The sequence below is a fragment of the Callorhinchus milii genome, unplaced genomic scaffold (assembly GCF_018977255.1).
Source record: "Callorhinchus milii isolate IMCB2004 unplaced genomic scaffold, IMCB_Cmil_1.0 Scaffold19, whole genome shotgun sequence".
NCBI lineage: Eukaryota > Metazoa > Chordata > Chondrichthyes > Chimaeriformes > Callorhinchidae > Callorhinchus > Callorhinchus milii.
The window spans coordinates 8,417,053-8,435,359 of NW_024704760.1; the positions used below are offsets into that span (position 1 = coordinate 8,417,053).

Below are 18,307 nucleotides of genomic sequence, written 5' to 3' on the forward strand. Positions count from 1 at the left end.
GGGTCAGGCTGGGGAGGGGGGTGGGGGGGGGGCGGTATAAATATATAAATGCCAACAACTGTTGTGCTCTTCACACATCCCGCCTTTGACCCTCGAGAGACACAGAGAGAGAGAGACACACAGAGAGAGAGACAGAGAGAGAGACAGAGACACAGAGAGAGAGAGAGACACAGAGAGAGAGACAGAGAGAGACACAGAGAGAGAGAGAGACAGAGAGAGAGACAGAGAGAGAGACAGAGAGAGAGACACAGAGAGAGAGAGAGAGAGACAGAGACACGGAGAGAGCGCAGTGAAGGCTGAAGCGCGCGGTGATGGAGCTGTTGGAGACTCCGCCCTATTACTACACGGACCACCGCTTCGTGGACAGCGAGAACCCGTTCCCCCCGCGGCTGCCGAGCTGCGAGCCCGGGGCGGGCCCGGGGCTGTGCGGGGGGCCGGGGCTGGGGGGTGGCCCGGACCCCCGGGGGGCACTGGCCGGGGTGGCCACCCACCCCCACCACCCCCCCCCCCCGCACCCGCACCCCCCGCACCCCCACCCCCCGGGGCAGTGCCTGCTGTGGGCGTGCGGCACCTGCAAGCGCAAGGCGGTGAGCGGGGACCGGCGGAGGGCGGCCACACTGCGGGAGAAGCGGCGGCTCAAGAAGGTGAACGAGGCTTTCGAGGCGCTGAAGCGCAGTACGTTACTGAACCCCAGTCAGAGGCTGCCCAAGGTGGAGATCCTGCGCAGCGCCATCCACTACATCGCCAGACTGCAGGGACTGCTCAGCCTCAGCCTCAGCCTCAGCCCGGACACCGCCTGCAGCGGAGCGGGGGCAAGTACCACCCCCCCCCTCACACTCACTCACTCACTCACTCACTCACTCACACTCACTCACTCACTCACTCACTCACACTCACTCACACTCACTCACACTCACTCACTCACTCACTCACTCACTCACACTCACTCACTCACTCACTCACTCACTCACTCACACTCACTCACTCACTCACTCACTCACTCACTCACTCACACTCACTCACTCACTCACTCACACTCACCTCCACACTCACACTCACTCACTCACTCACACTCACACTCACTCACTCACTCACACTCACTCACTCACTCACTCACTCACACTCACTCACTCACTCACTCACTCACTCACACTCACTCACACACTCACACTCACTCACTCACACTCACACTCACCTCCACTCACTCACTCACACCCCCTCACACTCACTCACTCACTCACTCACTCACTCACTCACACTCACACTCACTCACTCACTCACTCACTCACTCACACTCACTCACTCACTCACTCACTCACACTCACTCACTCACACTCACTCACTCACACTCACTCACACACTCACACTCACTCACTCACACTCACACTCACCTCCACTCACTCACCAGCCCGGACACCGCCTGCAGCGGAGCGGGGGCAAGTACCACCCCCTCACACCCCCTCACACTCACTCACTCACACTCACACTCACTCACTCACTCACACACTCACTCACTCACTCACACTCACTCACTCACACTCACACTCACTCACTCACACACTCACCTCCACACACTCACTCACTCACACTCACACTCACTCACACTCACTCACTCACTCACTCACTCACTCACTCACTCACTCACTCACTCACTCACTCACTCACTCACTCACTCACCAGCCCGGACACCGCCTGCAGCGGAGCGGGGGCAAGTACCACCCCCTCACACCCCCTCACACTCACTCACTCACTCACACTCACTCACTCACTCACTCACTCACACTCACTCACACTCACCTCCACACACTCACACACTCACTCACTCACTCACACTCACACATACACTCACCTCCACACACACACACACTCACACACACACACCAGCCCAGGTCACCGCACCCGCACCCGCAACCGTGTGCACATCATCTCCCTGCTCGCCAGCCACAGAGTCACAGCACATACACACACACAGCACACACACTGTGTGTATATTCACCTGCTCACAGTGTGTGCACACACACACACACATACTGTACATCAACCTGTTCACCAGCCCAGGGTCACACACACACACACACAGAGTGTGTAGGGCGACCTCTCCCCTCTCGACTCACACTTTGCCATCTCTCTGGGGCAGGTCACTGATTTGGGGAACCCACCACCAAGTGGCAGATGATTTGTCTCCAGCAATGAACCAACGCTCAGATAAGATTCCAGACACATTTACTCCCAACTTTTCCAAGGAAACAAAGTGATTAATATTGGTGCAAATGGTTGATGTGAATAGCAAATACTCCCAATGTTTCACTCGTTGACAAAACGGTTTCAAATTATAGTTAGTGAAACTTCCTATGATATGTCAAACATATGTTTTCTCTGGGGAAGAAAAAGGTTTGTTGAGGTTATAAAATGGGGGGAAAAAAAAACCCCAAAAGGACAGAAATGTATATTTTTTTGACGAACTTCAGTCCAACGAAAATATCTGTAACTTGAGAACAGAGTTAGAATAATCCTTACCTTTGGTTATAGCGCCTTCCACATTTCACATCTCAAAACAATTCACAGGAATCACTGTAAAGTGTGTTCTGTAGCAAAAAAAATAAGTAAAATAAGCGATTAAGACTTCGCAGGTCATTTTCTGGATGTTTCGGCATTTACTGGAGACTTTCAGCCAGGGTGGACTTTTTTTAAGGAGAATCTAAAGGAAATCGGTAAAATAAATAATAATACATTTGATATGGGCCTTTCAAGTTGATTTTTTTTTGGTGGGGGGTCAGCCGGGTGTTTGATAAGTGTGGAAACCCATCACCATGCTTAAGAGAATCCAAACCAAGCTGAGATGTCCATGCATCCCGCCTGCACCTGGAAATTCCAGAGAGATTCTTGGAATGCATTGCGCATTCTCTCCCTGGAGGGATGCGTCCTGCTTACCTATTCCTGGAAAGTATTAGGCGCAGGTTGGCAAGAGCCAAGGTTTGGGGACCCCAGAGTGTGCGTTGGGGGTAACTGCAGGAGTCCAACCAGCTAATACCGAATAGTTTGCCATTGATATTGTTGTCCAGCAGCTTTCCCACTGCTCCTCCAGCTTGGACCACCTTACCGTTGAGGGCTTTGGCTTGAAGGGTTAACAGGAGCTGAGTGGGATGATTTCCTGCCCCCAGTGACTGGTCGACCCTTCCAGGTCCTGCCGATGAGCCAGGCTGGGCTGTGCTGTCATCAGCAGTGCCCTGGAATACTGTGGACCTGCCTGGATTAGGAAGCGGAGCACCGAGACTACCACATGGGGCTGGTTTGATTCTGACATATCATTGTCACCTTCGAGCCAGTGCAGCTCCAGGGAGACCCTGCTTACCTCCCACCCGAGGAGGATATGATGTCGAGGACATCTCAAAGTGCTTCACAGGATTCACTGGAAAGTGTGTAACGTGGAGGAATGTGTCAGTCAATTTGCCCACAGCAATGTTCCACAGACAGCCAGTAAACTGGTTACCATATTGTCAAAGTATATGGCAGAGTCGTGTAATGTGGAACTTGCCTTTCACTGTGAATGTTCTCCTGTAAATGGTAATCTTTCCATACTCTGGTTATAGGTTGTTGTCCCCAGTGAGTGTGGATCAAGCAGCGCTTCCTGCAGTCCAGAGTGGAGCAGCGCGTCTGAGCACTATCACCCACCCTACAGCAACCCCAGAGGTAGGTCCAATGAGAAACAACAACAAGATTCCATTTATAAAGCGCCTTTCATGTCAGGAGAACGTCCCAAGGCGCTGCACAGTTGGGTCATGAAAGAGGGTGGAGGGCAGACAAATGGGAGGCTGCGGTTATTGCCGAGCTTCGTGCAAGCATTGGCGGTTGGGGTTTGAGGTTATACTTTGTTTATCGGTTTATTTTGTCTTATTTCATGGTTACAAAAAGCACAGGGCTCCAGTGTTTTTTTCACCATGAAGTAACACGATTCTAACTTTATCTCGACTATAAAGTGACACCTGTGATTGATTCTGATTCCCACCCCTGGTCCATCACTTTATAGTCACGTTTAAAACCCGACTTTTTGTTTTTGGTTCAAACGAACAATTCTGATAATTACCGATCGAAATGTGGGAATCACTGGAAAGTGAGAAGAATATGGTACAGTAATAGATCAGTGATTCACTATTATAAATACATTTCTGCCTCCACATAAGTACTGCCAAATGCGTGCTGTCCATTTGAACTACATATTGTTGAATCCTGTAGCACTTTACACATCTAATGGTTTATACACACCCACATTTCAATGACAATCTTTTGCTGGAAGAAACAAGGATTGTGGGACAAGTCTGCACATAAAAGATAGCAAAAAGCTGTCATAAAAACTCCTAAAGTGGTGTTCAGTAAGGGATGAAGCAGTCATTCCAGCTCTGACCATCTCCCCAGATTGCAGCAACAACCACTGACTGAAGGCTGACTGCTGAATGTTCGATGGCTCCTGATTCCTCACAGGAAGGTTTGGAAGATTTGCCCAAGAAAACTGATTGAACCAGTATGAAACCTTGCAGTCTTGCTCGACCCTCAACTACCTTTCAAACCCCACATCCATGCCATGACCCATTCTGCCTTCCCTCATCGTATCCTTGTCCGCCTCCATCACTACCTCTCGTTTCAGGCTGCCGAGACCCTCATGTATGCTTTCATTACGTCCAGGCTTGACTATACTAACTCCCTGCTCACCGAACATCCCAACTCTTCCCTCCACAAGCTGCGGATTAGTCAGAATTCTGCAACTCGTGTTTTCTCCTGCACAACCTCCGTGACCGTCACCTGGCTTCACTGGGTCCCCATCCCCCAGAGGATGAACTTCAAGATACTTGTCCTCACTTTTAAAGCCCTCCATGGCCATACTTCTCCCTATCTCTGCAACCTACTAAACTGTTACTAACCTGCCCGCTTCCTCCATTCGGTGGGCACTGGCCAGCTCCACGTCTCCCCGCCCTGCCTGCTCCACTATCAGCGGTTGGGCCTTCATTGTTTCTGCTCACACCCTCTGTAATTCCATCCCGGAGCCCCTCCACCTCACCCCCTCCCTTGCCTCCTTCAACGCCCGTCTCAAGAGCATCCTCTTCAACCATGCTTTCGGTCATCTTTCTGTCCCCACCTCCCCTGTCCTCCACCCCTCTTGACCTCCAACCCCTAGCTCAGATGGAAACCTGACTCTCCAGCGGTTTGGGATGTCCTCCCAACATAAAAAGTGCTCTATAATTGCAATTTGCTGTGTTGATATTTCTAGATGTCTTTAAAGTTTAAAGTTATTGTTCATATTGGCTTGTCAGATTTTGGAAGAATAAGAGGTAGTTTTACACTGTACCATGTCGATGGTGCTGACATGGCTTTAGGGGACATCAAGTTCTGTGCTGCTCAGAGATATATTGTATCTCATAAGAGGAAACATAACTCTGTCTGTCCAGTGCCTTGGGATATCCTCCCAACGCGAAGGGCACTCTACAAATGTAATTTTATTGTTGTTGTTCTCACAAGAGGAAACTGCTGTTTTCAACACGAACATACAATAGTGCAGGTGGTCCTACAAGTTCATTAACTCACTTTCCAAATACATATTACTTGTCAGATCCTGATCCATGGGGTCCAATTTGCTGGTTGGGGAAACCCCTGTATACAGAGAGAGGCGTAAAGTTGCCTTAAATAATTCAAAACCAATGTGAATATTTAATCCTTTCCATGCTTAGTTAAGGCCACTATAATTCCTTTTGTAACATGTTTTTTTTTTGCACATGATTTACACAACCAATAAATAAATCCATTGATAAATGCATTAGATTACATTGATTACTTATTGTAATGGAGTCCTGTAGTTTAGTGGTAAGAGCACTTGGCTCGCAAGTGAGAGTCCTGGGTTTGATTCCTGGGCAGAGTGAAATGTTGGGCAAGTTCCTTACTCCACACGCCTCTGTTTACCCAACAGTAAGTAGGAACCCAGTTGTTAGTCAATTGGTGGATCGCTTTTCCGGGGGTAATAATTCCTCAAGGAAGAAAAAAAAAGTCAGTCACTTCAAAAAGTCAGTCACTTCAATCCACGACTGTTTGTGGGACACTACAACAACAACAACAACAACAAGATTCCATTTATAAAGCGCCTTTCACGTCAGGAGGACGTCCCAAGGCGCTGTAAATTGGCTACAAATTGGCTGCTGTGTTTCGTCCACAAAATATGCAGTCAATTCTCTTTACAGTAAATTCTGTGAAGTGCTTTAAGACATCTCGAAGAAGTGATAAGGAACTATATCAAATACAAGGATTACTGTACTATTATATAATTATTGGTATTTCTGTCTTTCAGATCATTTACTAAGTGGCACAAAGCTCCAGTCGGGAGGCACCAGCCTACGTTCGCTCTGCTCCATTGTGGACACTATTACACCAGAGGTTTCACCAAGCACCTATTTGGAGGAAAGCATCTCAAATTGACCCAGTCCTCACTGGCTCTAACATTTTTTTTCATAAAAGGCATCTTTTTTATTTTTATATATTTTTAATGTGTGTTGTGCTTAATGTTTGATACGAGTTTGTTGACTAAAAAGGTCCGTTTTTTTAAAAGAATTCCCCCTTCTCATTCCCAATTCTTAAATTGTATTTAAAAACGGCCAATACTTTTTTTATAAAGCTTTCTGACCAATGTGTGCTTTTTAAGCCAAAGTTACTTGATGTAAATATAAATTCTGCTTTTTACTGATCGTTTGTTTTGAGTGAGTCTGTGCTAAATTATTTTGCTTTTTACAATAAAATTATTGTTATAAAATCAATTTTCAGCAATTGTTGCATTTCTGGAGGAAAATAGGAGGACTTCAATTTTCTTGTCAGTTTCCATATCACTGGGGAAGGAAAATGATTATATTGATCTCAAGTGTGAAGCCTGAAGCACAAAACAAAATTTGGGCACTTTTTAAAAGACATCCATCACATCCGCTCTCCTGGCACATCAGTAATCCCACCCTCAGCTCAGCTTCAAACCTTACATCTGCTCCTAATCAAGAAATACTTATTTTAACTTGTTCTTTTAGCTGCATCCTCTCTGTGACGGAGTCCTGATCTGTGCCTTTGCCACCTCAAGGTTAGACTTCTCCTATGATCTCCTCACTAGTCTCCCTGGCAAATCCATTTAAAACTCTCCAGAGTAGACCGAGTGTACTCCACAGTAGACTGTGCATGTCCATTATTCCCATCATTATCGGGCTCCGTGGTTCCCAGTACCCCCAGCAAATCAACATCATTGATCTGACATTCATATCACTTCAAGGTATTACCCCTTGGTTACCAGTGCTACCTCCTCCAGGCTGGTTCTGCCATCCATGCCCTCCATTCTTCCAAATCCTTATTACTCAGTCCCTTTGTACCAACAACGGTCCCTGAGCTTCAGTCACTATGCTCCTATTCTCAGAAACTGTACCAAAATCCTTTTGTCTTATAACTTGTCCCCCGTTTACAAACCCTCTTAAAAACTTCCCTCTTTAACCTTTGACCAACATCCTTAAATTTCTCCATCCTCTCATACCTGGGTGGGGCTCCTTATCATCTCAATGAAGAGCTTTGAAACATTCCTAAAGCAGGGAGGAGCAAAAGGACATTATAATGATTTGAAATATTAATTGTGTAACTCACAACTAGATGATCTCACTACCCAACAGTTTCATCAATTGCTTCACCATCTCAGGTGCTTGTGTCAAGGACCCATTAACTAGTGATGTTGTGGGAAGGAATGAGTTTTAACAGTACTCTATAACACATAAATATGCCTTCCATTCCCTCGTTGTAGACGTATTCAAGGAATAGTGGTTAGCACTTGCCTCACAAGCGAGAGGATTTGGGTTCGATTCCCAGGCAGGACGAAACCTTAGGCGAGTTTCCTTACTCCACGCGCCTCTATTTACCCATCAGTAAGTAGGAACCCGGTGGTTTGTCTCTGGGATGGAGATGGGAGGGGTCAAATTGTGATGATTGACAGCGGACTCCAGCCATTCACAAGCGACTGTGGGCTGCAATCAGTGAAGGGGATGGAGGAATGGGGAGGAAACAAGGGAGGGAGTGGGAGGAGTCAAATCGCGACAGCTGGAGCCGCTTGTAATTGAATGGAGCGCTCACCCATTCACGAGTGGCTTCATGCTGTCAATCACCTCAGTCCTGGCGCTAATTGGTCCCCTTCCCGTCCAATGAGAACGGCAATGGGAGGGAGGAGGAGCCGCCGCCATTCTTCCGCTGGGCGGGAATGGTAATTCGGTTAGCCTCGGACCCCCCACAACCCTCTGGTCCCGATGTGTCCGGCTTGAGCGGCTTCCACTGCAGTTCATAGAGGGGTTTGAGTTTGCCAAGCGGGAAGCTCAGAGATATCTCGGGGCGATGGTGGGAACAGATTCAATAACCACTCCAGAAGGGAATTGGATTGGTACTGAAGAAGAAAGATTTGGAAGAATACGGGGAAAGGGGGTGTGGGGCGGGGAGAGTGGGATTGATTGGGTGGCTCTTCCAAAGAGCTGGCATCGGCATGATGGACCGAATGGCCTCCTTCTGTGCTGTAATATTCCATGATTCAAAGGCTGTCTGGATGTCTTGGGGCTCTGTGCCAGAAACCAGCACTATAACAACCAGAGAAAGTGGGTAGTTTTTACAGCATAGACGGAATGTCAAAGACTGCTCTTGATGTCGAAGGTTTTCATACAATTTAGCAATCAATTCGTGTTAATTAACGTTACTTTATAATATGCAGTAAACACATTCAAAATATCGATGCCATTTTGAATTTCACCGTATAATTTCAATGTACAATGTATAGTCTAAACTATATAAAATTCAAATCACCTCTGATGAAACCAAAAATGATCCACATATAAAAATCCAAAAGCTTCCCATTTCCTGCAGTACAGCCACCAGGGGATCAGATCAATTCTACATCATCATGTTTTATTGGACTAAATGTGAGGTTGCGATCTATTAGATTCTTTATCTGCTTTAATTAATAATCTGTTAACAAAATAATTGAATGAATTATTTATAGTTATAATTTAATTCTTCATAATTGTAATTCCAGTGTTACACTGGATTATTTCACCCACAAAAATATACAGACAATTCACTTTACAGCATATTCTGGGAAGCACTATGAGACATCTCGAAGACATGATAATGCGCTATATCAAATGCAAGGATTATTATTATTATTATTATTACACAGCTCTGTGGTTAAAATTAGTAACATTCAAATTCTCACTGTTGTTCACTGCTGTTACTGTGATCGTTGGCGCCGGTGGGTGATGCACGGAGCTATGTGGTGACATCTTATCAGGTTTGGAAAGAGCGGTTTATTCAACACTAAAACACACAATGTCTGTGCTGACAAAATCAATATTAAATCTTAATGAAAACTAATTCTTTCGCTCCTCAAAATGCATCTGCTGCAGTATCGATTTACCAGACCACAACACTCAGCCTAATGATAGAACAATATTCCTGAATGTGGCTCCCCACACAGTGACCGAGCTATTGTCAGTGTTTCGCCACACCAGTGACTGGGCTATTTTAAGTGGTGCTCATAACACAAATGCCACTTCCATTATTCCAGCTAAAAAAAAAACTGCTGTTATAAATATCATATCTTAAAACCTTGCACAGCTTCACAAATAAAATACAATTTGCTTCCTACTGGAGACTGGTTTAAAGGCAGACAATGTAACGGATAAGTTTTACCTCATGTAAACTTACAGGTGTATCCCCACAAATGCTATCTCGTCTAACCCACTTTAAGGAGAGGTAATGGAAATGGTATAAGCAGGGCTGCAGGGTGACATATTAACAAAGAATGGTCTGAACGTGAGTAGATAAGAAAACATTTAACCCGCTTAGGAGGAGGCTTTCAGGCCGGGTAAACCATACACAGCTGATTGACCTCGGGTGATATTATCTACCACAAACCAACAAATTGTACTCAATTTTAATGGCGAGGATTCGCAGCTCTGGTGATGTTGCAAATATGACTATTTTCAGTGATAAGTTCAAAATAATAAAACACGGGTGTAGTAAGTAAGTGATAATAGCAGTGATCACTCAAACAGAAATAAGACAGCAAAGATCAACAATCTTTTCAAACATTACCTGTTGGTGGTGAGATGAGGACACTGTGTTTAGCAGATACAAAATAAAATCCAGAGCGAGACTTCGGTTGCATTTAAAAGGCTCATCATCAAAAACACGCAAATAATAATCCTTGCATTTGATATAGCACCTTATCATGTCTTCAAAGCGCTTCACAGAATATACCGTAAAGTGAATTGACTGTATATTTTCTGGGCGAAACGCGAACCCCCGGAAAAATGATCCGCCAATCAACTAACAACCGGGTTCCTACTTACTGCTAGATAAGCAGGGGCGTGTGGAGTAAGGAAACTTGCCCAACATTTCGCCCTGCCAGGAATCAAACCCAGGTCTCTCGTTTGTGAGGCGAGTGCTCTAACCACTGAGCTACAAATAAAAAGGTAAAGTAAAGCTGTACAGATACAGTCAACAAACACCAAGTAATCATGAACATTTGTCACTGTGCAGTAACAATTTTAATTTTTCTTAGAATTAGTACGTCTGGTAAAATGGCAATTATCACATAACAAGGCAAACTGGGCAAGAATAAACAATGTCTGAGTACAATATATAGCCAACACACCAAAAAGTGGTTTAAAACAGAAATGGACGTAAACACTTGAAGTTTTGAAGATTCTGACAAAGATTAATAAAAAGAAACAAGCTAAATTACTTTGCAATTCTGTGATTCCTACTTGCTGTGCAGATGAGAGCAGGGCTTGCTATCTGAGATCTGAGAAATAACACTGAAAATACCAGGGAAAATTGATCAAAAACACTGAATTATTTGGGCTGAGTATAAGTCCTTGACTTTAGTGCAAGTGAAGTGTAAATTTGATCAAAAAATAGACAGTAAACGAGCAAATATAGTATAGACTAGAGGGGGGAAGAAAGCACTCTATAAGAAGAGTTTGGAATTACCTGTTTACGGAAAAAAAACTTATAACTTGTCAAAATATCACAGTATTGTGCAGGATTGTGCACACGGCTTACAGATATACTACAATTAGTTGAATATCAATTCAGGAAATAATAGCAGCATCACAAGGCCATTTCGATTTTAGTTTAAAATCCATGTTTTATTCTAACAGTGTTCCTGGGAATAAAACAGCTGAAATTTATTTCTCACAGCTCAACAAATTAACACATCAATAAGAAGTCGTTAAATAACAATAACAAGCAACCTGACAGTTAAAATAATTAAAATAAGTGAACATTTTTTACAAATTACAACTTCCATTTATCCCGTGCCCTTTACACAAGTAGCATCTCGGAACACTTAAAACATTGTTTAGAAGCAGAATTGGAGGGAAAAAGAGACACTGGGAATAAGGAAAGATTTCACTGTGTAGAATGTGATATAAAGTCTTTATCTCTGTGAAATATATATATATATTTATGTGAATGTGATATGTACACGTTCAGGGTGATGCCAGGTCGGTGGGTGTGGGGGGGGGGAGAATTAGAGCCTAGAGTAAATCTGTTCCAGATGCAGTGAGGGGACGAAACTATTGCTGACACACTTGAGAAAAGTAAAATATTCGAGGAACTGTTGGGTGAACAAATCCAGCAAATGCATTTTGAGAGGATGAGACATCAAAAGGGGAAGAAGATGAAGGAAGAAAAATAAATGAGACCCAACATGAAGAGAGACCGAGAGCAAGATAGAGAACTGGTACAGACTTGAAGGGCCAGCTGGCTCTTTCTTCTGCGCTGTAAATTTCTATGATTCCCGGAGTGGGAGACAGAGAGAGAGAGATGATGAATACAATTTGGGAAGATCAGATAAAAGGGGATTCTATATCCACATTCAGTGGATCAACTACAGTATCTGATCTTCCCAAATCCCCTATTGTCTGATCTTCCCAAATTGTATTCATTGCCTCTCTCTCTCTCTGTTTCCATGTCCGGGAATCATAGAAAGTTACAGCGCAGAAGAGCCAGTCCAGCTGGCCCATCGAGAGGTATGTGGATAGAGTGGCACTATTCAGGAAGTGGAAGTCCTGTAGTTGATCCACTAGTGGCTCAATTTAGTTTAACTTGGGAAACAACGCCAGCACCCAATCAAACTCTGGTGTACAACTTTAGGGAAGGCAAACTTCAGGGGTGTGAGAGCTGAGCTCAGAGACATTGAGGTCAAGGACAAATCAGTTGAAGATAGATGGATGTCCGTAAAGAATATCCTGCAGTGCACACAGCACAAGTATATACCCGAGTGCAATAGGTGGAAATGAAACAAAAGTACTAAAATGGGTAAATAGATTTACAAAGTTTGTAGGGAGAAAGAAGAGGGCGACCGTTGGGCAGAATACAAGACTGTCCAGAGAGGGGTTAGAAAGAGATTAGGGAAGCCAAGAGAGAACCGGTTAGGGACACAGCAGCTAATGCAAACAACGTGCTAATTTTCATAACAGTAAGAGGGCAGTCAGGGAAAGTGTCAAATCCCGAATAGGGTTGAAAAGAGAATGAGCAGCAGATAGCAAACATAATAAATAACTATTTCCTGGAGGTTTTTTTTTTACCAGGGAGGACACTGAACACCAAGGCTTTAACAGGAGTGGAGCTGAGATTTTGGACTCAATGGGCTTGAAACCCACCAATCCCTTGGGACGGATGACCTGTACCCAGGGGACCTCGGAGACATGGCAGGAGATTGTGCAGCTCTGACAGACATCATGAGGGAGTCAACCAGGACTTGGGGAGGTTCCAACCCACTGGAAGCAGATGTTGTTCCCGTATTCAAGCAGACAACAAAACTAAACCTGACAATTTGTTTTTTCCCAAAACCTTACATTGGGAGGTGGATCAGTAACCAGGGGACACAGATGTAATATAATTGGCAAAGGAACGAGAGGGGAAATGTCAGTGAGCAGCAGTGTTTAAGCCAAACAAAAAGAGTAGTTTATTTAACACACCTAATGGAATGTGGCTGAATGCAATATCTGGATAGATTGAAAAAAAGTGTTGTTTTGATGGTAACAGTTGTAATTGTGAAACACAGTCACATAATAGCGAGCTGCATGGGCTGTCGGCACTTTAAACAGTGTAGTTTCTGATCAGGAAGGTAGGATTGTATGTCTCATTGTTTCTTCATCTCACAGCAAGATTGTCACGATGTAGGGGACACCATTTAAGGGCAGCGAGAAATGGCAAATGCTAATTTTTGAATGTTGCTTTAACAAAAGCTGCAATGCAAGATTTTTTATAGGTTAATTTTCTTCAAACCCTGAAACTCTGGAAGCCGCTCCTAGCGTAATTTCACCACTTTCAGGGTGATCCAGATCACAAAGAGATGAAAACCAATGCGGTCAATATTAAAATATTATTTTCTTTAAAAAAGTGAAACATTAACCCTTTGAGCACGAGGCTGCTTTGTAACATCTGAACAAAAGCATCACAATTCTGCTGCACGATTTAAAACATTGTCTTTTGAAACCAGGTCTGTAGATAATACAACAATTAGAGATTAATGGGGGACAAAGTGTCTCATTGGGTATGTCATCTGGAAAATTAACTGGCAAGATCAGAACCTATTGTGCACAAACACCCCTGTGCGACTTGGGGTGGGCTTCATTATGAAAAGCTAAAAGGGCAGTAAGTCTCTGTGTGAACACCAGGCCGCAGGAATATCAGGAGTCAGTCAGTAACTTTTGTAAAAAGGTTTTGTGGAGTTATGTTTCCGGTGCTGGGAACTGATGTCAAATTGAGAATTGATTCTTGCACATAATGACAATGTGTCATTCGTAGTATCTGTAGTTTCCACAAATAGTCCAAAATAATTATTAGACACACTCTTCAGTCATGTTTTATATGCTACAAATTTACAAGGCAAGACAAATAATTGCACACTTCATTCGTAAAAATGAACAATTGCTCGATCAAAGGAACAGAAGGTGGTATCCTTGACAGATATTGGCAGAGTAAAAATGGCAGCAATGTCAACGATTAAGACAGAATTCAGGTTAATCTACAGACTTTAAACCTCAATATCTAAAATATGCTGTCACGGTCAGCCATATATGTTTACATTTACATTAAAAAACATTAATTCATGGCCAGATGTATACATACAGCAGATATTATACTCTGAAGAAAAACTGCTCTGACCAACAAAATAGCGATTGTATTGTGATTATAAAATGTGACCGACTGTACCAGAACCATATACTACTGAAAGCTCTTGAAAATGGATTGTCAGGCCACTCGGCCAGTTTGTTTAAGGTTAAATACAGAAAGGAAGTAATTACGACATCAATAAAATTATAGAGTAACATTTTTCTCAAAACTGAAATAAACTTTTGAAATAAACTGTCAATGTACATTCAAACCATCTGTGCCTTCTAATTATTGTGCAAGTACATTTGATTTCCAGGGTTGATCTCACAGAGATGGCAGTGGATTAATCCCGAAAGGCAGCGATCATGTGTCCATACAGGTAGTGGGAATGCACTGGAAGAGATACATTAATTCATTATTTTTTAATCACTTGTAATCATGGCATGGATAAGATTACCATTTTTGCTCCGTTTTATTCTTTTACATAAATAAAAAAATAGGTTCAACAACAGCTTGTTATTATTTAGTGCCTTCACCCAGGTAGCATCTCGCAGCGTGTAATGGCATAGTGTGGCACCAAGCTGGGGAGAAAAGGCACCATAAGCACGGTATAAGAGGAAAATCTTTAGATGCAATGTGAAGTCAGGCAAAGTGGGGGCAAAGCAGAGAAACGGTTTGTGCTCATCCAGGCCCTGATGGCTGCCAAACAAGCTAACAGAACCTGAGGATGGGGGTGCGGAGTTTGGTAGGGGTTGAATACTGGTGTAAAAAATTCTTCGGTGAAATTTTTAGATAGAAAAATATCACCACCAAAAACCCGCTGATCTAAACGTTAAAAATTATAACAAATAATAATAATCATTATTGCGCTTTATCGAATCAACTCAAAGCGATTCACAGAATGTTTACTGTAAAATGTAGTGTCTGTGTTTGCATGCAAAAGTTGTGAAGCATGGGACGATTAAATATATCAATTGAATTTAAAAGACTAATATTAATTTAATTAGAAGTTTCATACGTTCTTATATGTTAGTGACAATTTGAAACAAATTGCTTTATCTGCTATTTTTATATAATAATAATAATCCTTGCATTTGATATAGCGCTTTTCACGTCGGGAGGACGTCCCAAAGCGCTTCACAGAATATACTGTAAAGTGAATTGACTGTATATTTGTGGGCGAACTCGGCAGCCAATTGCGCACAGCAATGTCCCACAAACAGTCGTAGATTGAAAATGACCAATTTATTATTGTTTTTGGTTTTGGGGGGATTATTATTAGGCTCTGTGTGGAGTAAGGAAACTTGCCCAAGGTCTCGCCCTCTGCCTGGAATTGAACTCAGGTCTCTCACTTGCAAAGCGAGTGCTCTAACCACTGAGCTACAGGACTCCATATAAAAAAATTGAACAACCAAAGGCTGGAGATGTATCCACCATTGTCTCAGTTTCACTCTGACTCAATCACAGGAAAGTGTGAACAAGGTCTACTGTAATCCAGACTATATATAGTTACAAATCCATGACCTGAATTGGCTCGTCAATGTCAATGCAGATTCATAGTGTGAAACTTCTGAGAAGTGGTCAACTGGAGAGTCTGAGAGGGAGAGAGTGAGATAGAATGCACGAGAAAGACATAGAGAGAGAGAACACAAGAGAATGAGAGAGAGAGAAAACTCGAGAGAGAATACAAGAGAATAAGAGAGAACGCGAGAGAGAATACAAGAGAATGAGAGAGAATACAAAAAAAGAGAGAGAACACAAAAGAACGAGAGAGAGAGAGAGAGAAAAAACTAACTTTCTTTGGGCCAGTAAAACAGTCCCAGTTCCTCCAGTCTCCGCTCATAGGCCAAACAAAATGAACCCACAACCTTCTAACTCAGAGGCGAGAGCTACCAACTGAACAAGGCTGACACCATTTACTCAATCCTTTACACTCTGTGCTATGAATATAGTATTTTATCTTTAGCAGTTTATTAAACTTGAAAGTGATCAAGTAGTGAGATTAAGAATTTTTTTTGCAGATTATTGTTAAAAGAAATACTATTGCTGAGCCCAGACACAGGGATATAAACTGTGTCTCTTGTTGTTGAAGAATTGGACACTCTCAACCTGTTGATTGAGGTGTAATCTTTATTAGAACACTTGACTTCAAACCTTGGCCCACCTGGGAGGGAACATGCTGGTTCATCAAAGGAATGGCTGCCAGAACATTTGATATATTTCGCACTGAGACTTTTCCAGAAATAAAGCTTCAGGGCCTTAATTTTCCACTCATGCACTTGACTCTTCAGATTAGCACCACCCAAAGACTCCTACGCTCTGTTGGCAGAATATTATATTTCGAAATCCACAGAATGCCTGGTATTCAGTGGGTTACTTTGAGCTAAATATACATATGTAAAATATCTTTGGCTAATATTTGCTACATCTTAGGGATGCCACAAAGTTGCTTGTAACTTAATTCAAAGAATGTTTCTGGTTTCCATAAGTGGCGAGGTTAGCATAAATGAGTGGGAAGATAGATTCTTGCTCCAATTTCATAAAAGTTGCAGATTGGTGACACTGAACCTCTTTAATGAATATACCTTATTTGACTCTCAGTGACTCCCATTCGGCCATGAAACAGTTTCTCCACTTTACAGTAAATTCTGTGAAGCGCTTTGAGGATGTCCTCCTGATGTGAAAGGCACAGTACCAAACGTGAGGATTAGTATTTACTAGAGAGTGACAAGCATGAAATGACCCACCTCTCAAATTGTCAGTTCTATGCAGTGTGTTAGCTATGAAAGTGAGGAGTAAAGTTACAGTTCTACTCACCAGTAATCATTGCTGACTCCTGGAGTCATGTGGATGTCAGCAGGAATATGTGCGTACTGTAGAGGGATCTAACCTCTGGGACCCTGATGTACCAACTGTGTTCCAGTTACAGCAAACACAACAAAAAAAATACACACAACATGCAGTAAGTACAGCAAGCCACGTCTGCACATTAGACAAGACAATAAAGATAAGTGTCAAACAAGCTTTCTCTCTATTTTCTTCCTTTAATCAACTGCCCAGCACCATGCATTGGCAATATAGTGAGAGAGGAATGGGAAAGATTGCCACAGGGCTGTCTCTCTGTGTAACTGGCATTGTGTGATCAGCCAACACAAGGTGAGATTTAATTTAGTTTAGTTGTTTTATCTCTTGCCTCTTCCCCTTTCATCCCTCAGCTTTCACACACCAATCGACCAAAGTGGTCTGGCTGAAAATTTGCGCTCAAGTCACAAACAGCTGGGAATTCAGGCCTCAACCATCAACATAGAGAGAGATCCAGACCGTTTTTATATAAAATGGTCTTCCTCACTTCCCAAAGCCATGCATCATTTTCAAACCAATTGTATAAAAAACTCTGCTCCTGGATTGGACTCCTGTGTTGCTGACTTGGATTTTCCCTCCTCGTGGCATAGAAATATCCACTTCACACGCTCAGCAGCACAGTGGGAGCTGAGGTCCTTTACACAGTAATTAATGTGTGAAGCTGAAGCTTATCAAATATAAGTGCTGTTATATAGACTGTGCTTTGTCTAATTCGGTTACTGGGTTTGCGTGGCTGAAATCAACATGCTTCTGTTACCTTCTGGCTGCAGTTTCTTCTGCTGTAGTGATGGGGGATGGGTAGCCATGGTTGTCACCCTGAAGCTCCCAGGTACTTGTTTTATAGACCCAGCAACCATGGTGATGCCAGGAACCCCACGTGGTCGAAAGCGTTTCCTCCATGATGGGGCACGCCTGAAACCTTTCTCGTCACCCTATCATTGGAGTTACAGAAGGACTGTAAAAGACTGTAAAAGACTGCAAAACTGGCAAGAACTCGAAAGAAAATTAATCAGATTACACTGAAGCCATTTCTCTGTGGAGAGGCTTGTGAGAACGTGAAATGCAATGACCTCAGAAGGCTGTAGATGAAGAATTGATTGGGACATTTAAAATGGAAACAAAAACTTGAGAAGCCTGTGGAGAAACAGTGGGATAAGGAGATTAACAGATCTGCTATAACTTAATAATAATAATCCTTGCATTTGATATTGCGCCTTATCACGTCTTCGAGAAGTCTCAAAGCACTTCACAGAATATATGGTAAAGTGAATCGAAT

The 18,307-nt window shown here is 43.3% G+C and overlaps 2 protein-coding genes across 2 annotated transcripts in view; one reads left to right on the forward strand and one right to left on the reverse strand.

Moving 5' to 3' along the window:
• The first annotated feature begins 248 nt into the window (after positions 1 to 248).
• LOC103179164 (myogenin) lies at positions 249 to 6,796 on the forward strand. Its single transcript, XM_042342256.1, has 5 exons — positions 249 to 812; positions 1,409 to 1,440; positions 1,681 to 1,708; positions 3,591 to 3,690; positions 6,332 to 6,796. Exons 1-5 carry the CDS (start codon positions 312 to 314, stop codon positions 6,457 to 6,459), a joined length of 789 nt encoding a protein of 262 aa, XP_042198190.1. The 5' UTR covers positions 249 to 311; the 3' UTR covers positions 6,460 to 6,796.
• Positions 6,797 to 11,894: 5,098 nt separating this feature from the next.
• LOC103179075 (liprin-alpha-4) overlaps positions 11,895 to 18,307 on the reverse strand; it is a 58,255-nt gene continuing 51,842 nt past the window's right edge. The window contains exons 28-29 of the mRNA XM_007894159.2: positions 17,789 to 17,963; positions 11,895 to 14,562 (exon numbers count right to left, since the gene is read on the reverse strand). Of these exons, the coding sequence (XP_007892350.1) occupies positions 14,513 to 14,562; positions 17,789 to 17,963 (225 nt within the window). The 3' untranslated portion in view covers positions 11,895 to 14,512. The remainder of the gene's footprint in view (positions 14,563 to 17,788; positions 17,964 to 18,307) is intronic.

What these genes read in the sequence shown, in the direction of transcription:
- LOC103179164 (XM_042342256.1), top strand. Translation starts at nt 312, where the DNA reads ATGGAGCTGTTGGAGACTCCGCCCTATTACTACACGGACCACCGCTTC. An exon ending in CCGCCTGCAGCGGAGCGGGG is followed by an intron (nt 1,709 to 3,590) that starts GCAAGTACCACC and finishes CTCTGGTTATAG; the next exon opens with GTTGTTGTCCCCAGTGAGTG. An exon ending in ACCCTACAGCAACCCCAGAG is followed by an intron (nt 3,691 to 6,331) that starts GTAGGTCCAATG and finishes TCTGTCTTTCAG; the next exon opens with ATCATTTACTAAGTGGCACA.